This window comes from Rhea americana, unplaced genomic scaffold (genome assembly GCF_003343005.1).
Source record: "Rhea americana isolate MKP2758 unplaced genomic scaffold, rheAme1 scaffold_37, whole genome shotgun sequence".
Lineage (NCBI taxonomy): Eukaryota > Metazoa > Chordata > Aves > Rheiformes > Rheidae > Rhea > Rhea americana.
This window is the reverse complement of record NW_028186501.1, coordinates 6,659,340-6,672,776: the sequence shown is the minus strand read 5'-3', so window position 1 is coordinate 6,672,776 and position 13,437 is coordinate 6,659,340. Positions and strand designations below refer to the sequence as shown.

General features: G+C 40.3%; 1 protein-coding gene across 1 annotated transcript; it reads left to right on the top strand.

Annotated features, from left to right (window-relative positions):
* Positions 1–9,777: 9,777 nt before the first annotated feature.
* Positions 9,778–10,743, top strand: LOC146591584 (olfactory receptor 5J3-like). The gene has a single exon (XM_085312690.1). It carries the CDS (start codon positions 9,790–9,792, stop codon positions 10,741–10,743), a length of 954 nt encoding a protein of 317 aa, XP_085168816.1. The 5' UTR covers positions 9,778–9,789.
* The last annotated feature ends 2,694 nt before the right edge of the window (positions 10,744–13,437 follow it).

Sequence of the window (13,437 nt, the reverse complement as noted above, 5' to 3'; positions counted from 1 at the left end):
AGTTTGAAAGAAATTTTGAATTTCCACTGATTGTATTCACAAAAGAACTGGAAGAGAACTGTTATGTAATGAAACTAACAACATCTACAGAACATATTATATTATTTATAAGGAAATCTAGTGAAATCCATGTCAGCAAAACTCAAMATAGAAAATATAGTTCAGCTTTACAATTTTGAGAACTTTCCAACATTTTCATTTGGCTTCTAATTCCAGTCTGAAAATTCCAGTCTGAAATTCCAGTTCCAGCCTGAAAATCATATTTAGCAAATAACTGAATACAATTTACAGTGGATAAATGTCATATTGATAAATTCATGGTTTGTATCTTCATGAGCTCCAGTATATTGAAACATTCTGGAAAATACAGGCATTATGTTAAGATGTTTACTTGAAAACTGAGTTAATTTTAAAACATACTCATTCCAAAGGCCATTTTATTAACGACTATTCTTATTGTGATGACAATTCTAAATTTTACATTTCATCTTGCTTTAATAGTTGCCTAAATCAGTCCTTGCATTAGTTGCCTCAATAAAAGAAAAGCAATCTGAACAAGCTGCTATGGCTTTGTCTTATGGTGAAGGAATCCTACTTTGGTATAGCTCGTTTCTGAAGGATTCTGAAGAAAAGGTGTAAGAGGAAACGAGCAAGAAAGCCCCTTGCCCAGAGAAAGCTGAGGCTCTGCTTTGTCGAGCCCCCCTATGCATTCACCACTATCAAGTAGTGGGAAATAAGGTTTTATCCCAAAGGAAGCAGAGAACTTCGTGGGTAGGCGTATTAATCTGTTCACGTGCAGAGAAGCTGTGGAGGTGTAGCTTGCCTGACACGAAGAAAGACACACTCCTTTTCAGACCCCAGCTACTGAGCCTGTGGGGTGATCGAGAGGAAAATATGGTCCAGCGTGCTGTCCTGGGATTAAACCTCCAGGGCTCTGCTCTGGGCTGTTTACTGTAGCAAAAAGAAAGAATGAAACATGACTCTGAAAGCCACGGTGCTAAATCAGATATTTGAAAGATCTTATGTGTGTAAGCAGCTACTAAGCACAGATACAAACAAAACAAGTGACATTGATGACCCCCTGACCTGCTCATATTGTACTTCTTCAGAGATACCTGTGGACTAGGCAAAGATTTCAGTCTGACCTTTCMTACAGAGACATTTCAGATATTTCAAAGGATATTACTACATCCCTCAAAAGTTCCTAAAACACAACAAATGAATCCCTTTCTGGAGCTGCTGATTTCTTTCCACTGACCCTGGGCAACCTAGCTTTCCAGCAAAGGATGGGAATATCTACTTTTAGGTACCTAAAGCATGGATGCCTATGTCTGAGCCGATGACTTTGGCTTCCACTATATTAAGCAGAGTGAAACAAGCATTTTCTGAGAATTAAGGTTTTCATGGAGTCACAGAAGCCTTCCAGTCGAAAGGGAGCTCAGGAGGTATCTAGAWGAACCTCCTGCTCATGCAGTAAGGTCAACACTGAGTTCAGACCATGCCTTTGCCTTTAAAATCTTGAAGAATGGTGATTGCGTGAACTCTCTGGGCCCCTGTTAATTATCTACACAGTTAATTTTATTTTCCTTATGTCCAGCCAGACTGTCACCTCTTTTAATTCATGCCCATTGTCACTCATCCTCTTACTATTTGCCATAATAAAGAGTCTGGCTCCATCTTGGTGTTCTCTCCTTGTACGTATTAGGAGGCTGCTATTAGGTCTCCCTGAAGCCATATCTTCTACAGGTTGAACAAGCCCAGCTCTTTCGGCCTCTTCTCATAATGTGCTGCAGCCCCAACTGTCTTGGGGGTCCTCCACTGAACTTGCTTCAGTTTTTTGGTGCTTTTCTRTATTAGGGGCCCCCCAACTGGATGCAGTATGTAGAAGCAGTCAAACAAGTGCTGAGCAGAGGAGGATAACCACTTTGCTTTGTACACTCCCTCATGTCCCACCAGGGCCTCTGGGGCCATTTTGGCTGAGTTACTCCCCAGGAAGCTAGTATCCAACCTATATGACTGTCAAGAGCTCTTCCGTATCAGGGGCATGACCTTAAATTTCACAAGGTTATTGTTGACCAATTTCTCTAGCCTGTTCAAATCCCTCTGAATGGGAGCCCTGCCCTTGAGTGTTTCAACTGATTGCCCTGCCAACCCAAGTTTCATGCTATCCATAAGCTCTACAGAGTGTTCATTCTCCCTTCTTCCCCAGTGCTCACTGGTTCCACAGTTCCCCACTGGTCAAGAGATCAAACAGGACAGGTGGCAGGAGAGATGCCTGTGGTAGTCTACTTGTTACCAGCCTCCAGCCAGAGTATGACCCATTAACCATGACTGTCTAAGCCTAAGAATCCAGCCAGTTTTTCAGACTTCCTTCAGACTATAACGCCTCAGCTTGGATACATGGATAGTGTAAGAGACAATGGTCAAAAGTCTTGCTAAAGTCGTGGTAGACAACACTCCCTTCATTCACAATTCTAGTCATTTTATCCTAGAGGCAATCGGATTGGTCAGGCATGACTTATCCTTGGAAAATGCATGCTCTGTATTCCCAGTCACCTTCTTCTCCTTCATGTGCCCAGAAATAGCTTCCAGGAGCCAAATCTCCAAATGCCTATGTGGTCCCTTCTGGAGCTTTCAAGATTTTGCTAAACATTTGTTGTCACCTGAGAGTTGGAGATTTTACAGATTGCAATACATAATCATGAAAATTCTTAAAAATTATCTCACAATAAGATATTTTTCAGCCCTCTAGTAACTATACATTTTCTGGTTTTGCTGTAGGTCTGGAGATTGGAACTCATAGCAACAGCCAGTATTCTCAATGAGAGCAATCATATCCTAATTCTAGCATTATGTTGAAGGACTCTTCTCTGACAATTTGAATATTTGTAGCTCCTCCATTTCCCAATTCACTATGAAAATTGTTGTCTTCATTAGGTTGGTAACCTTTTATGTTTTGGAATTTGGTAAAGTATTCCCTATGATTAGAAGAGTTCTTTCTTTTTTTCTGACTGTTTAATGTGCTTTTTCCAAGGCTGCAATGTGGCAATCATTTTCCATGTTAAAAATGACCCCTAAATAAATACTCACGCTTTAAATACCCCTTTTCCATGCCAGGTGAAGTTCAAAAATAYATATTGTTAATAGGCAGCGTTCTGTGATAATACAAGTGTGTGATATAATTTGGAGAGTAAAAGTGTTACTTTTCTGAATTACCAATGCTGTTGGTAATCTCCTGTGTAGATGCATCTACACTGTCGCTGTCTACATTTCATAGATATCTGTAACTGACTTTCATCATATTTTATACAATAAGATGTAGCTTGGGAGCCCCAGCTTTTACTAGTGCTCTAGTAGGTGCCAGTTTCTGACTGCTCCTGGTGGCTGCTGCAGAGAGCTTTGCTGAATCTTTCCAACTTGACTGTTTCCATAATCACAAAATGCTGGAACATTTTTTAAGAGCCCCTGTTTCTTGACAACTTCCCAACAAGTCTTGATTTTTGCATAGTCTGACTCCCAGAAGGCAGCCTATCTCAAGGGTTAAGGAAGTCATAACTCCAGATCTCTAATTCCCTTAAAATCACTAAGGCAAGTTTCCAATTATATCTGTGGAGAAGGAAAAACAAAACAAAACRAGATTAGCCTGGAGTTTTCTGACCAACAAGGCCATTGGCAGCTTATGCCAACTATCTAAGCTAAAACAATAAATAGTGTAGATGTTCCTTAGAGGAACATCTGTGCATGGACATCCAACACTGTGTAGAATTTTAAAAAGAAAGAAAGAAAAAAGAAAAAGAATAGAGAGAGAGAAAAGTGACAGTGATATCAAATTTTGTACTAATTGTGATACCAAAACATGTCATTCTTTGACATTTGAGGATGGGCATTAAAGCCACGGAGCATTAGTTGCAATAAGATTAAAAGTTCTAGTGAACTCTTTTTTTGTTTTATTCATTAATTCTCTCAAAGCATGTAATTATCTCTATCCAAACRAGAATATTAGTCGTAGGATTTAGCTGACCAAATTTAGAGTTTAAAAGCTAAACATCCATATCTGATCTCTTTGTCTCCCTCTATAACAGGAGGAAAAGTGCATAATTCTTCTCATCTTAAAACAGACAGATGAAATCACTCAGATGAATTCTAAGGTTTAGCTTTCTTGCATAAAGGCTCAGTTCTCTCACTACAGAACATGATTATCTCAGCCTGACGTATTTAACTTGAAGACATCTGAATTCAGGCTTGCTGAAATCTACCTAGCCTACATGTCATGTCATTTAGATATTTGTCAAAGATAAGGGTATTCCCTTTTAGTTGATACGCAAACTGTTTTCAAGATCAAGATAACTCATGGCAAATCCTTCTATCCATTTGTGCCTCCATTTTAAGGCAGAAGTTAACAGACTGATAATACACTTACATACAGCAATACAGCTGTGAAACTGATACAAAGTAGATAAAAAAATTAGTGATAAGCATTTCAAAAATTTATACATAATCACTCAGTAATTATACACACATCATTCTCTGCATACTAAATAAATTGTTCTTCCTTAGCTGTCAATCCTTATTTTGTAAGAAACAAAAGCATCTTTTATGCAAAACTAGGATGTGTATTTTATGTTTTCAAGAAGTAGGGAGCATTTTGAGTTATTTTGTCTAGGGAAGGAGAATAAAAATGTAGAATTTACAGAGGTGTAGGCAATACAAGGGGAACAAGGATTCAAAATAATGGTGGAACTATTATCATCTACAAAATTCCAAAATGGGTCTTCAAGCATGACCARTAGAAACCACTCTATTACAACTTTGCTATTTGCAGCACCACTTATTGCTCAACGAAAACACCAATATCTACGTCAGCATGGTTATTCACATCATATACATACATATATATGTGTGTGTGTAGTGTCAGTATTTAAGGTAACTGATTTACACAAGTTTTTAGTAATGTGGCTGTGGGAAGAGCTACAGAAGAGTACTGGTCTTTTTGAAAGAAAAGAAGGGAGTATGGGGAAGGGTTGTTTGCTTGATCTGCCACAAAGCCTGTGCTTGGGCTCGGAGGCTTTGGGCAATGATCAGTTGTTCATCAGATAGCCTTTTCAACTCCCATTACAGTCAAGGGAGATCTGGTAAGGCAGCAAGCAGAGGTTAGGTGATCCATCTAACCAAGCACATGCATATTCTCTGGGTGAGTTGATTAGCTCTCTAGCCATCACTGACTGAGTTGATTCTAGTTTCTAGTGCCATTGCAGATACCCAAGAGTAGCCCACCTGGTCTCCAGTTATTCCTCCAGGAGGTCATAGGTTTTCCATAAGTCCTGTGTCATTTCCATCAGACCCATACCTACGTTCAGGTAATGGAATGACAGCCTTGAACTGCATGAACTAGAAGAGAAGCCAGGACACCTATGCCTCACGTGTAGGTCCCTATCTCATAGACACTTGAAGCAAGGTGACCTGATAACCATCTCATACATCGACCTCTCAGCCAGTTTTCTAGACTCTCAATAATATTGATGAAGAGCTAGTCCATTTGTGTGACAAAATGTGGGTGTCTCCTTTGGATGAGGTGAATCATTCTCTGAGCTCCACTGAATATACTGACACACTTTATTCGATTTGAGATGTCATAGGACATCTATATAATGCTGGCAGACATGACACAAAATGTAGGAAGACTTGTGTCATTCAAGAACCTTTCAGACCAACTGCTGAAGAGTAGGAGAGATGTACAAAGGATCTCAAATAGTTCCAGACATTTGTTTCTGAACAACTGAACCAGTAGCTACATTTCTGCTGACTGTAAAGAGTGTCTATGCAGTTGTCTCATGGGTACACACTTAATACTGTTGACAACTGATACATGAGAAAATTCCCACCTGTGGATGTCAAGAATCCAAATATAAATCTCTGTTTGTTTGGTGACTCTGCCCCTCTTTTCAGTTTACTCTGAAAGCATTGGGTACTATTACTTGAAGAGGAAATTGTTAATTTCTGAAGATGTTTCAGACACTGAAAGAAATTTATATTTGTTGAGGGTGCTGAACGGAGGCAAATAGACTGAAATTATCATGAATATGTTATCAACATTCCTAAGCAGAAAATTAGTCTTTTTGCAGGAAGACTTGAATTTATACCATCTCTTTTCAAAATATGTCATGATGTATAAGATGGTTCTTGATCTTTCAATAGAGATGGAGCAGGAGAATGATCCTGCTGTTCATAAAAGCAGTGGGAGGGAGAGGGAGGAGGTGGAGGAAGAGAGCTCAGATATTCCTGGAAATCTCTGGAGCACAGAAAAAAAGGTTTAATGGACTATTGTTTTCAATCATATTCCAACAGGTGGATCCCCTAAAGACCTCATTGTTCTACTGATAGTTATCAGTAGTATGAAAGCACTTTAGGCTTATTTATTATCTAGCTCATTGGATCAGTATTCATCTCCTGTAATTCCAGCGATCTGTATTAGGTGTCTAGCTGATTACTACAGCCTAAGCTGCTTACAATGTGTGTTGAAGGTATRTGGAGTCAATTGCCCTCTGGATGCACCTTTCCATCTCTCCATTGATTTCCAGGGGGAACTTGAGGAGATTAACTGATATTATTTTGGATCTCTAACTTTTCTTGCTCTTGAGGTTTGCAATGATGTAAACAAATTATCAATATTTATGATAATAATTTTGTGATAGGCCAGGAATTAACAAAGAATTTGGCATCATTTTACATACATCATTAAGCCTTTACTGGTAATTCAAATTGTTATTAGCTCATACAGATTGTCATTCAAGAACCAGCAGTATACAATCAAGATTCACTTCTCTTCATACAAAACTGAAATATAGCCAAAGACAGGACAAAAACTCATGTATTATGACATTATTCTCCCAAGCAGTAGGCCTGTTGACCACCAACAGCTGTAGACATACCCCTATAAGGGCAACACCTTGCTATTAGTGAAGAGCCTCAACAGATGAAAACATGCATTAGGCTCTGGAGAGCATAGCAGAGATATTATTGGTTATTGGGAACCTGGGAGGATGGCTTCAAGGGCTAGTCTCTCAGAGTTACTGAGCCTGTAGTTTTATCCAAAATGGGAGGGAGAGACTTCACAGCCAATAAGACAAGGTGACCTTCATCCACAGGTAGGCTTAACTATTCCCTGAAACTCATAAGAGTGAGCTCTGCTGGGACTCTCCTCATCTAGTATAAATCATTGCAGCAGTATTATTTTCAGTGAGGCTGCTCTGATTTAGACTAGGTACAGATTTGGTCCCCTGAATTGGTTAAAGATGAAATCCTTCTGCCAGATTTCAGATGCACTCCAGTACTGTGAATTTGAAAGTCCTCATGGATCAAGAATCATGGGGCTTATGGCATGTTTAATGAGAGTGGTGAGAAAAGGAGAGGAGAAAATCCAGAGGAAAAAAAAAATAACTGTACTACCACCATTGCTAGCTTAAAACAAAGTGCATACATCTATTTGATAGAGAATAGTTTTGCAGTGATTCTTCTGATTATAGGACTCATCTGATGAGGTAAGACTTTGATTCTAATCTTAAATTCGTTAAACATTGAATTGTTTTCTTCTACACCTTCTTATCAGGAGGTGGAACCCATGCTTCACACTTTTGTCAGTGTGACCAGCTTAACTAGGTGCCTAACTCCTTGGCAATTAGAATTAGGCTCAGCACAGTGCTGGTCTCACCTGCGATGTTGACTCTTATTTTAGTTAAAGTGAGAGAAAGGAACTGCTGTAGGGAGATGAGTTCTGTCCATTGAAGAACGGGATGGGAGAAGTTCTTAGGAACATCTTGACCATCAGAATACTGTGCTGTGCCACAATAAAGTTTTCTCTGGCCCATGAAAGCTTCTACAGGGCTGATTTAGAAGATCACCTTTTAGAACAGCAACTCCTCAGGGACAGGTTGATTGTTTTGCCTTGAMTATTTCACTCCCTTCTGCCTCCAACTGATGTGCCATCTCCTCACAATGCTTTTGCTTCCTSTCACTGCATCCCCAGGTCTGTATGGGGCTGAAGCTGTACCTTGTTTCCATCTGTAGAGTGGGTCCAATTCACACTTGGAAACTGCTGTCCCAGCACCCTAGGGAAAACATGAGGTGTCACTTTAAGTTCCACCGGGACCCAATCGCCAGTGATAACACTGTGGATTCCACTTTTGCTTCAGTTAGTACAATACAGACAGTTCATATTCATATATACTCACAACTACTTCTAGTGAGTGAGCATTTAATTAAATCACTTCTGTAAAACATATTTCATATTTCAGTCCATTTCTGAAAATATAAGGCATGATTAATTGATCTTATCCACATACTGTGAAGATCAGTGCTACCTGCCTATTGAAAGCAGAGAAAAAGAAAGCGATAAACAAGTACAAGGTAGGCTCTGCTGACATACTGAATTCTATAACAGCTTGGAGCATTGAAAGAAAGGCCTATTTATTATTTATTAAACCCATGTGAACTCTCTGTACCTGATATCTTCATACAAAGAGTAATATGTTTGCTTTGAATGTCAAAGGGAAATCAAGATGGATTTTGTGCTGTTTAAGTCAATTGTATAGCCTCTCCAATCACATTTGGCCACTGGAAACCAGATAGGTCAGCTGCAATTTAAACAGCGCTTTAGAAAGATTAAATGCAGGCTAGAAAGGATGGCTGGAAGGAGAGATTCAGGGACAGGGGATGACAGAAGAATGGTAAAGTGCACAAGGGTGAGTCAAGTCGTCTGGAGAGGTTCAACACAGCTGGGCAGTCATGAGTCGAAGGGCATAGAGGGGAACAAAGTAAAGAGAAAGGCARGGAAGCCTATAGGAATTAAACAGTGTGAGGGGCAACAGCATAGACAGAGGTGAAGAGAAAAGCTAGCAACATGACAGCTGAAGCCTGAAGCTCACAGTGAGTTTTGAAAAGACGGAAGGCCAGAAGAACTGGAATATGGCTAAGCTTTCTGTGTGTTGTCATGATCAGTTTCTTTTCTTTCACCTTCAGACCAAAATTGCCTTCATGATCTCCCTTCTAGACTTTGTCTTCCTCTCCTCAAAGTTTCTGAGACTCTAATGTTAAACTCCTCCTCATTTTCTGAATGGATCTTAGGATAGCATAATGCTCCCTTGCTCTCATCCTCCTTCCCCAAAAATTCATGATTCTCTTTACCTCAGGGTTGTTTCCAAAACTAATGAAGGAAAGCTTCTTACTCTGAAGTATAACTACCAACCAGGAGCCCCTACTGAAATAAAAGCTGTATTCTTCTGTGTATTGTATTATGCTCTGTTTGAAAAGGGCAGAAAGGGAAACAGATGCAGAGAAAATCTTTATTACAAGAGGTCAAGGGCAGAGCTGATAATTTAGTCTGTGTCCAATCCCATTAAACTACAGGTACCAAAATGAGATCCTGAGATGGAAATGAATCTACCCGAAGATCTGTCGTATCAGGGAAGTTAGACACCTTCAGAAGTGATTTCCTGCATGCAGAGATAAATGTTTAGGAAAGCTGGGATGTTTCCTATTCAGAAGATGCCTATCTCCTTCCTTGAACTATAAAGGAAGACTAGCTTAGATTATATGGCGAACTTCTCAATGGCCAAAGTGCAGTCATCCCCTTTCTAATGCCCTAGAAATGAATGACCARTGTGCCCTATCGGCACAAGATGTAGATAAACAAGTTGTCTCACTCCAGTTTAAAGAGAGGAGGGGGAAAAAAGTGTGGTTCCATTGTCTTAAGTTTTAATGCTCTCTTCCTCCCCAACAGACATGAGACACTGAATGGCAGAGAATTACACTTTGGTGGCAGAGTTCATTCTTGAGGGCYTGAGTGACTATCCAGAGATGAAGGCAGTCCTCTTTGTGGTGTTTCTGTTCATCTACGTGATTACCATTTTGGGCAACATGGGGATAATTGYGATCATCCGAGGTGATCCCCGACTCCACACATCTATGTACTTTTTCCTTGGTAGCCTCTCTGTTGTTGATATCTGCTTCTCTTCTGTCATTGCACCCAGGACTTTGGTGAACTTCCTGTCAGAGACAAAAACGATTTCCTTTGCTGGCTGTACAGGGCAAACCTTCTTTTACATTGTCTTTGTGACAACTGAATGCTTTCTCTTGGCTGTAATGGCCTATGACCGATACGTGGCCATCTGTAGCCCACTTCTCTATTCAGCTGTTATGACTAAGAGGCGGTGCATACAGCTAGTGGTAGGGTCATACCTAGGGGGTGTCATAAACTCTGTCATACAGATGACCTTCATCATCAGGCTGCCTTTCTGCAACTCCAATGTTATCAACCACTTCTTCTGTGATGTTCCTCCCCTCCTTGCTCTGTCCTGTACCAACACCTACATCAATGAGATGATCCTCTTCTCCTTAGCTGGTGTTATTGAGCTCAGCACCATCTCCACCATCCTGGTCTCTTATGTTTTCATCTCCTTTACCATCCTGAGAATCCATTCGGCTGAAGGCAGACAAAAAGCCTTCTCTACCTGTGCTTCCCACCTCACAGCTGTGAGCATGTTATATGGGACAACGATCTTCATGTATTTGCGTCCCAGCTCTAGTTACTCTCTGAACAGTGACAAAGTGGTCTCTGTCTTCTACACGATGGTGATCCCCATGTTGAATCCTCTCATCTACAGCCTGAGGAACAAGCAAGTGAAGGATGCTCTGAGGAGAACAGCAGGAAGAGTTGTAGTTATGCATTGGACAGAACAAATGCAGTAATTTAGGCACTGAAAAATTGCAAATGCACTGACCATAGCTTCACAAAGTGAGACTCCACTCATCTGACTTTAGACTATCTATCTCAGATGCCCGCATCTCCATTTAACATAGCTAACTTAAGCTCTTTATGTAATCTCACTGAGATTAGCACCACATAGTGAGTTGGGATAAGCATTTCTTTTTCTTTCATATTTTACTTGGACTCAAACTGCAGCCAGTGAGACGAATACAGAAATATGCACCTAGACACAGAAATATGCCCACCAGTGTTTGTCTCCTGACAGTTGTTCTTTACAACTCCATCTATAAATGATCATTTGTGCTGGCAAAAATGGAGAAGTAGAAATACKTATCACTTTACTCCTCTGCACATCATCAGCTACACAATTTGTTATAGTTTATCCACATGATTCAATGGATGATGGCTCTTGTCCTTGGGACTAACGCATAGGTTGACATTTTTGTGGTACGCAGCTCTGTTATCCACAGTGTTTCAAATAGTCTGGACAAGCCTCTTGGCTGACTCAAACACTGTATTTTGCACTTATAGTCTCAATGATTTATGGTTCTGGCACCTCAGATCCAGCATCTGTGAAACTTTTCCTAGGAAAGACGGAAGCACAAGCTCTGAATGGATTAACTGTGACACTGTCATTTGATGACAAGGGGATAAGGTGAATAAGCCTACTAAAGATGAAATATAAATTTTTAAATAGGTCTAGCCTTGAAACTAGGCCATTGATTTGCCAGACCTTTGCAGAGTTAAACTGATCTTTCCTTGTTAGCTCTTTCAAGGCCCCTCCACCGTACATCTCTCTTCGTTTTTTCTTTCACAATTTCTGCCATTAAAAGTTTTGAAACAGAACCTAATTGGCTTTCTAATTTATGCCCACAGTGGTTTGTTAAAAACAAAGAAAAGAAAACACATTATCAGTACAAGCTGTATCTAGAGAATTTGCACTTAGGCATGAGGCAGTGGGGAAAAGGAACTTTAAGAAACAAAAGAAAAAGAGAATGGAAACTAAAAAATTATTGAGAAAATAAAACTCATCCATATTTCTTCCTCTGCAAGAGCCAGCTCCTTACACATCTGACCTCTCACTGTATTTTAACTAGAAAATTGCAGGTGTTGTAAAGATTCACGACTACCAGGGGGAACAATAGTCAGTCTTTTTTGTTTGTTTGTTTGTTTCTTTTTTTGTTCCCCCTCCACTCCAAACAACTTCTATTTCTCCAGCATTTCATCAGTCAGAGGTAATAGGTGTCCTAAAGGACATTGTCTTAACAAGTTCCTTGAGGTTGGGGGTGGGGGGGAGTGTTAGACATGATTGCCTGAGACTGAGAAAGCTTGGATGAATCCTGGATAAGGTTTTGTAACTCAAGTTACTTATTGCACACTGTGAATGGATGTGAGTTTAATTGTCAACATTGGAATGTTTCTCTCTCAATCACATTGAACCTCAAGGGGAGCATAGGCTCAAGGGTCCCAATTCAGTGATTCAGGCCCCTAATCTAGCATTTAAGACCAGATATAAAGGAAAGTTTTCCAAGGGCAAAGGTATTCTGGATTCAGTGGCTTTAAGGGTGATGATGGGCTTGAATTCTGAGTCATGAAAGGCAGTGGATTTCATGCTTTTTCTACTCTACATTACTGCTGAACAGGGTTTTCTTACTCCCATGAACAAAATGGACTATTTCCAGTCCTTGATAGCTTGTCGTTCCCCATCTCCCCAGTACGCTTCCACACTACTTTTGCAAGCAGGCTGTGGACACAGGAAAAGCTGCAAGCCACTTGAGTCCTTGATAATTTAGATGTTTGAACAAATCTTAGGATTCTACCAAATATTGATGTGTTAATAAATGTCTTGAATAATGGTCAATGGGATTTTGAGGCAGAGACAAGTAAGCATGGGATAGGTCTCCCATCTTCCTRCTTTCTAAGTGGACTAACCTTTCTGCAGGGCACACGCTGGGGGAACATCATCTCACCATGGATGCTATGCCAGTTGAAGCCCTGCTAAAATTGATACCCTTTATTTTGGTGTATGACAGTCACTAATCCAGAATGATCTCCTCCCTTACTGGCTCCCCCTCCCATAAACCCACACTAAGTCTACAGACAGAAGGAGGGAAGGAAGGGAAAAGATTCTGCACCATAACTGTGAGGAGGCAGGCTGGGGAATCAAAGTGGAGAAGTAAAGGCACACTTAGGAGCAGACAGTAGGGAGGATAATGTGGTGCTGGACGCAAAGTTAGCATCAACCGTAGTATCAGCACCTTGTCATATTTATACAATTGATTATCYTCACATTTCAAAACTATCAACATATTTCACATTTCAGTCTTGTCTTGTTACCAGCATTTAGGAAGTTATTGACCATCAGTTGAACCAAGATAGCAAAACTTACACACTGTATATGAAAAATTAGATACATACACTTAAAGCATGGTCAAGGAGATGCAGATCTGGGTCTAACCTATTGAGTTGTTGTAAGAAGGTGGTGTTGATCCAGCTGGAATGACTTCCCCAGCTCATCAAAATGACTACGTCCCTAGAATTTAGTGTTAATCACTAAGATGTTTGAGGACCAGATGGACCCACCGCAACCAACTTCTTGTAGCTCCCAGTTAACACAGGCTGTAGGCTGGAAACCACTGTGCTCTGCTTCAAACCTCAGCCAAACTCCAGGTCTC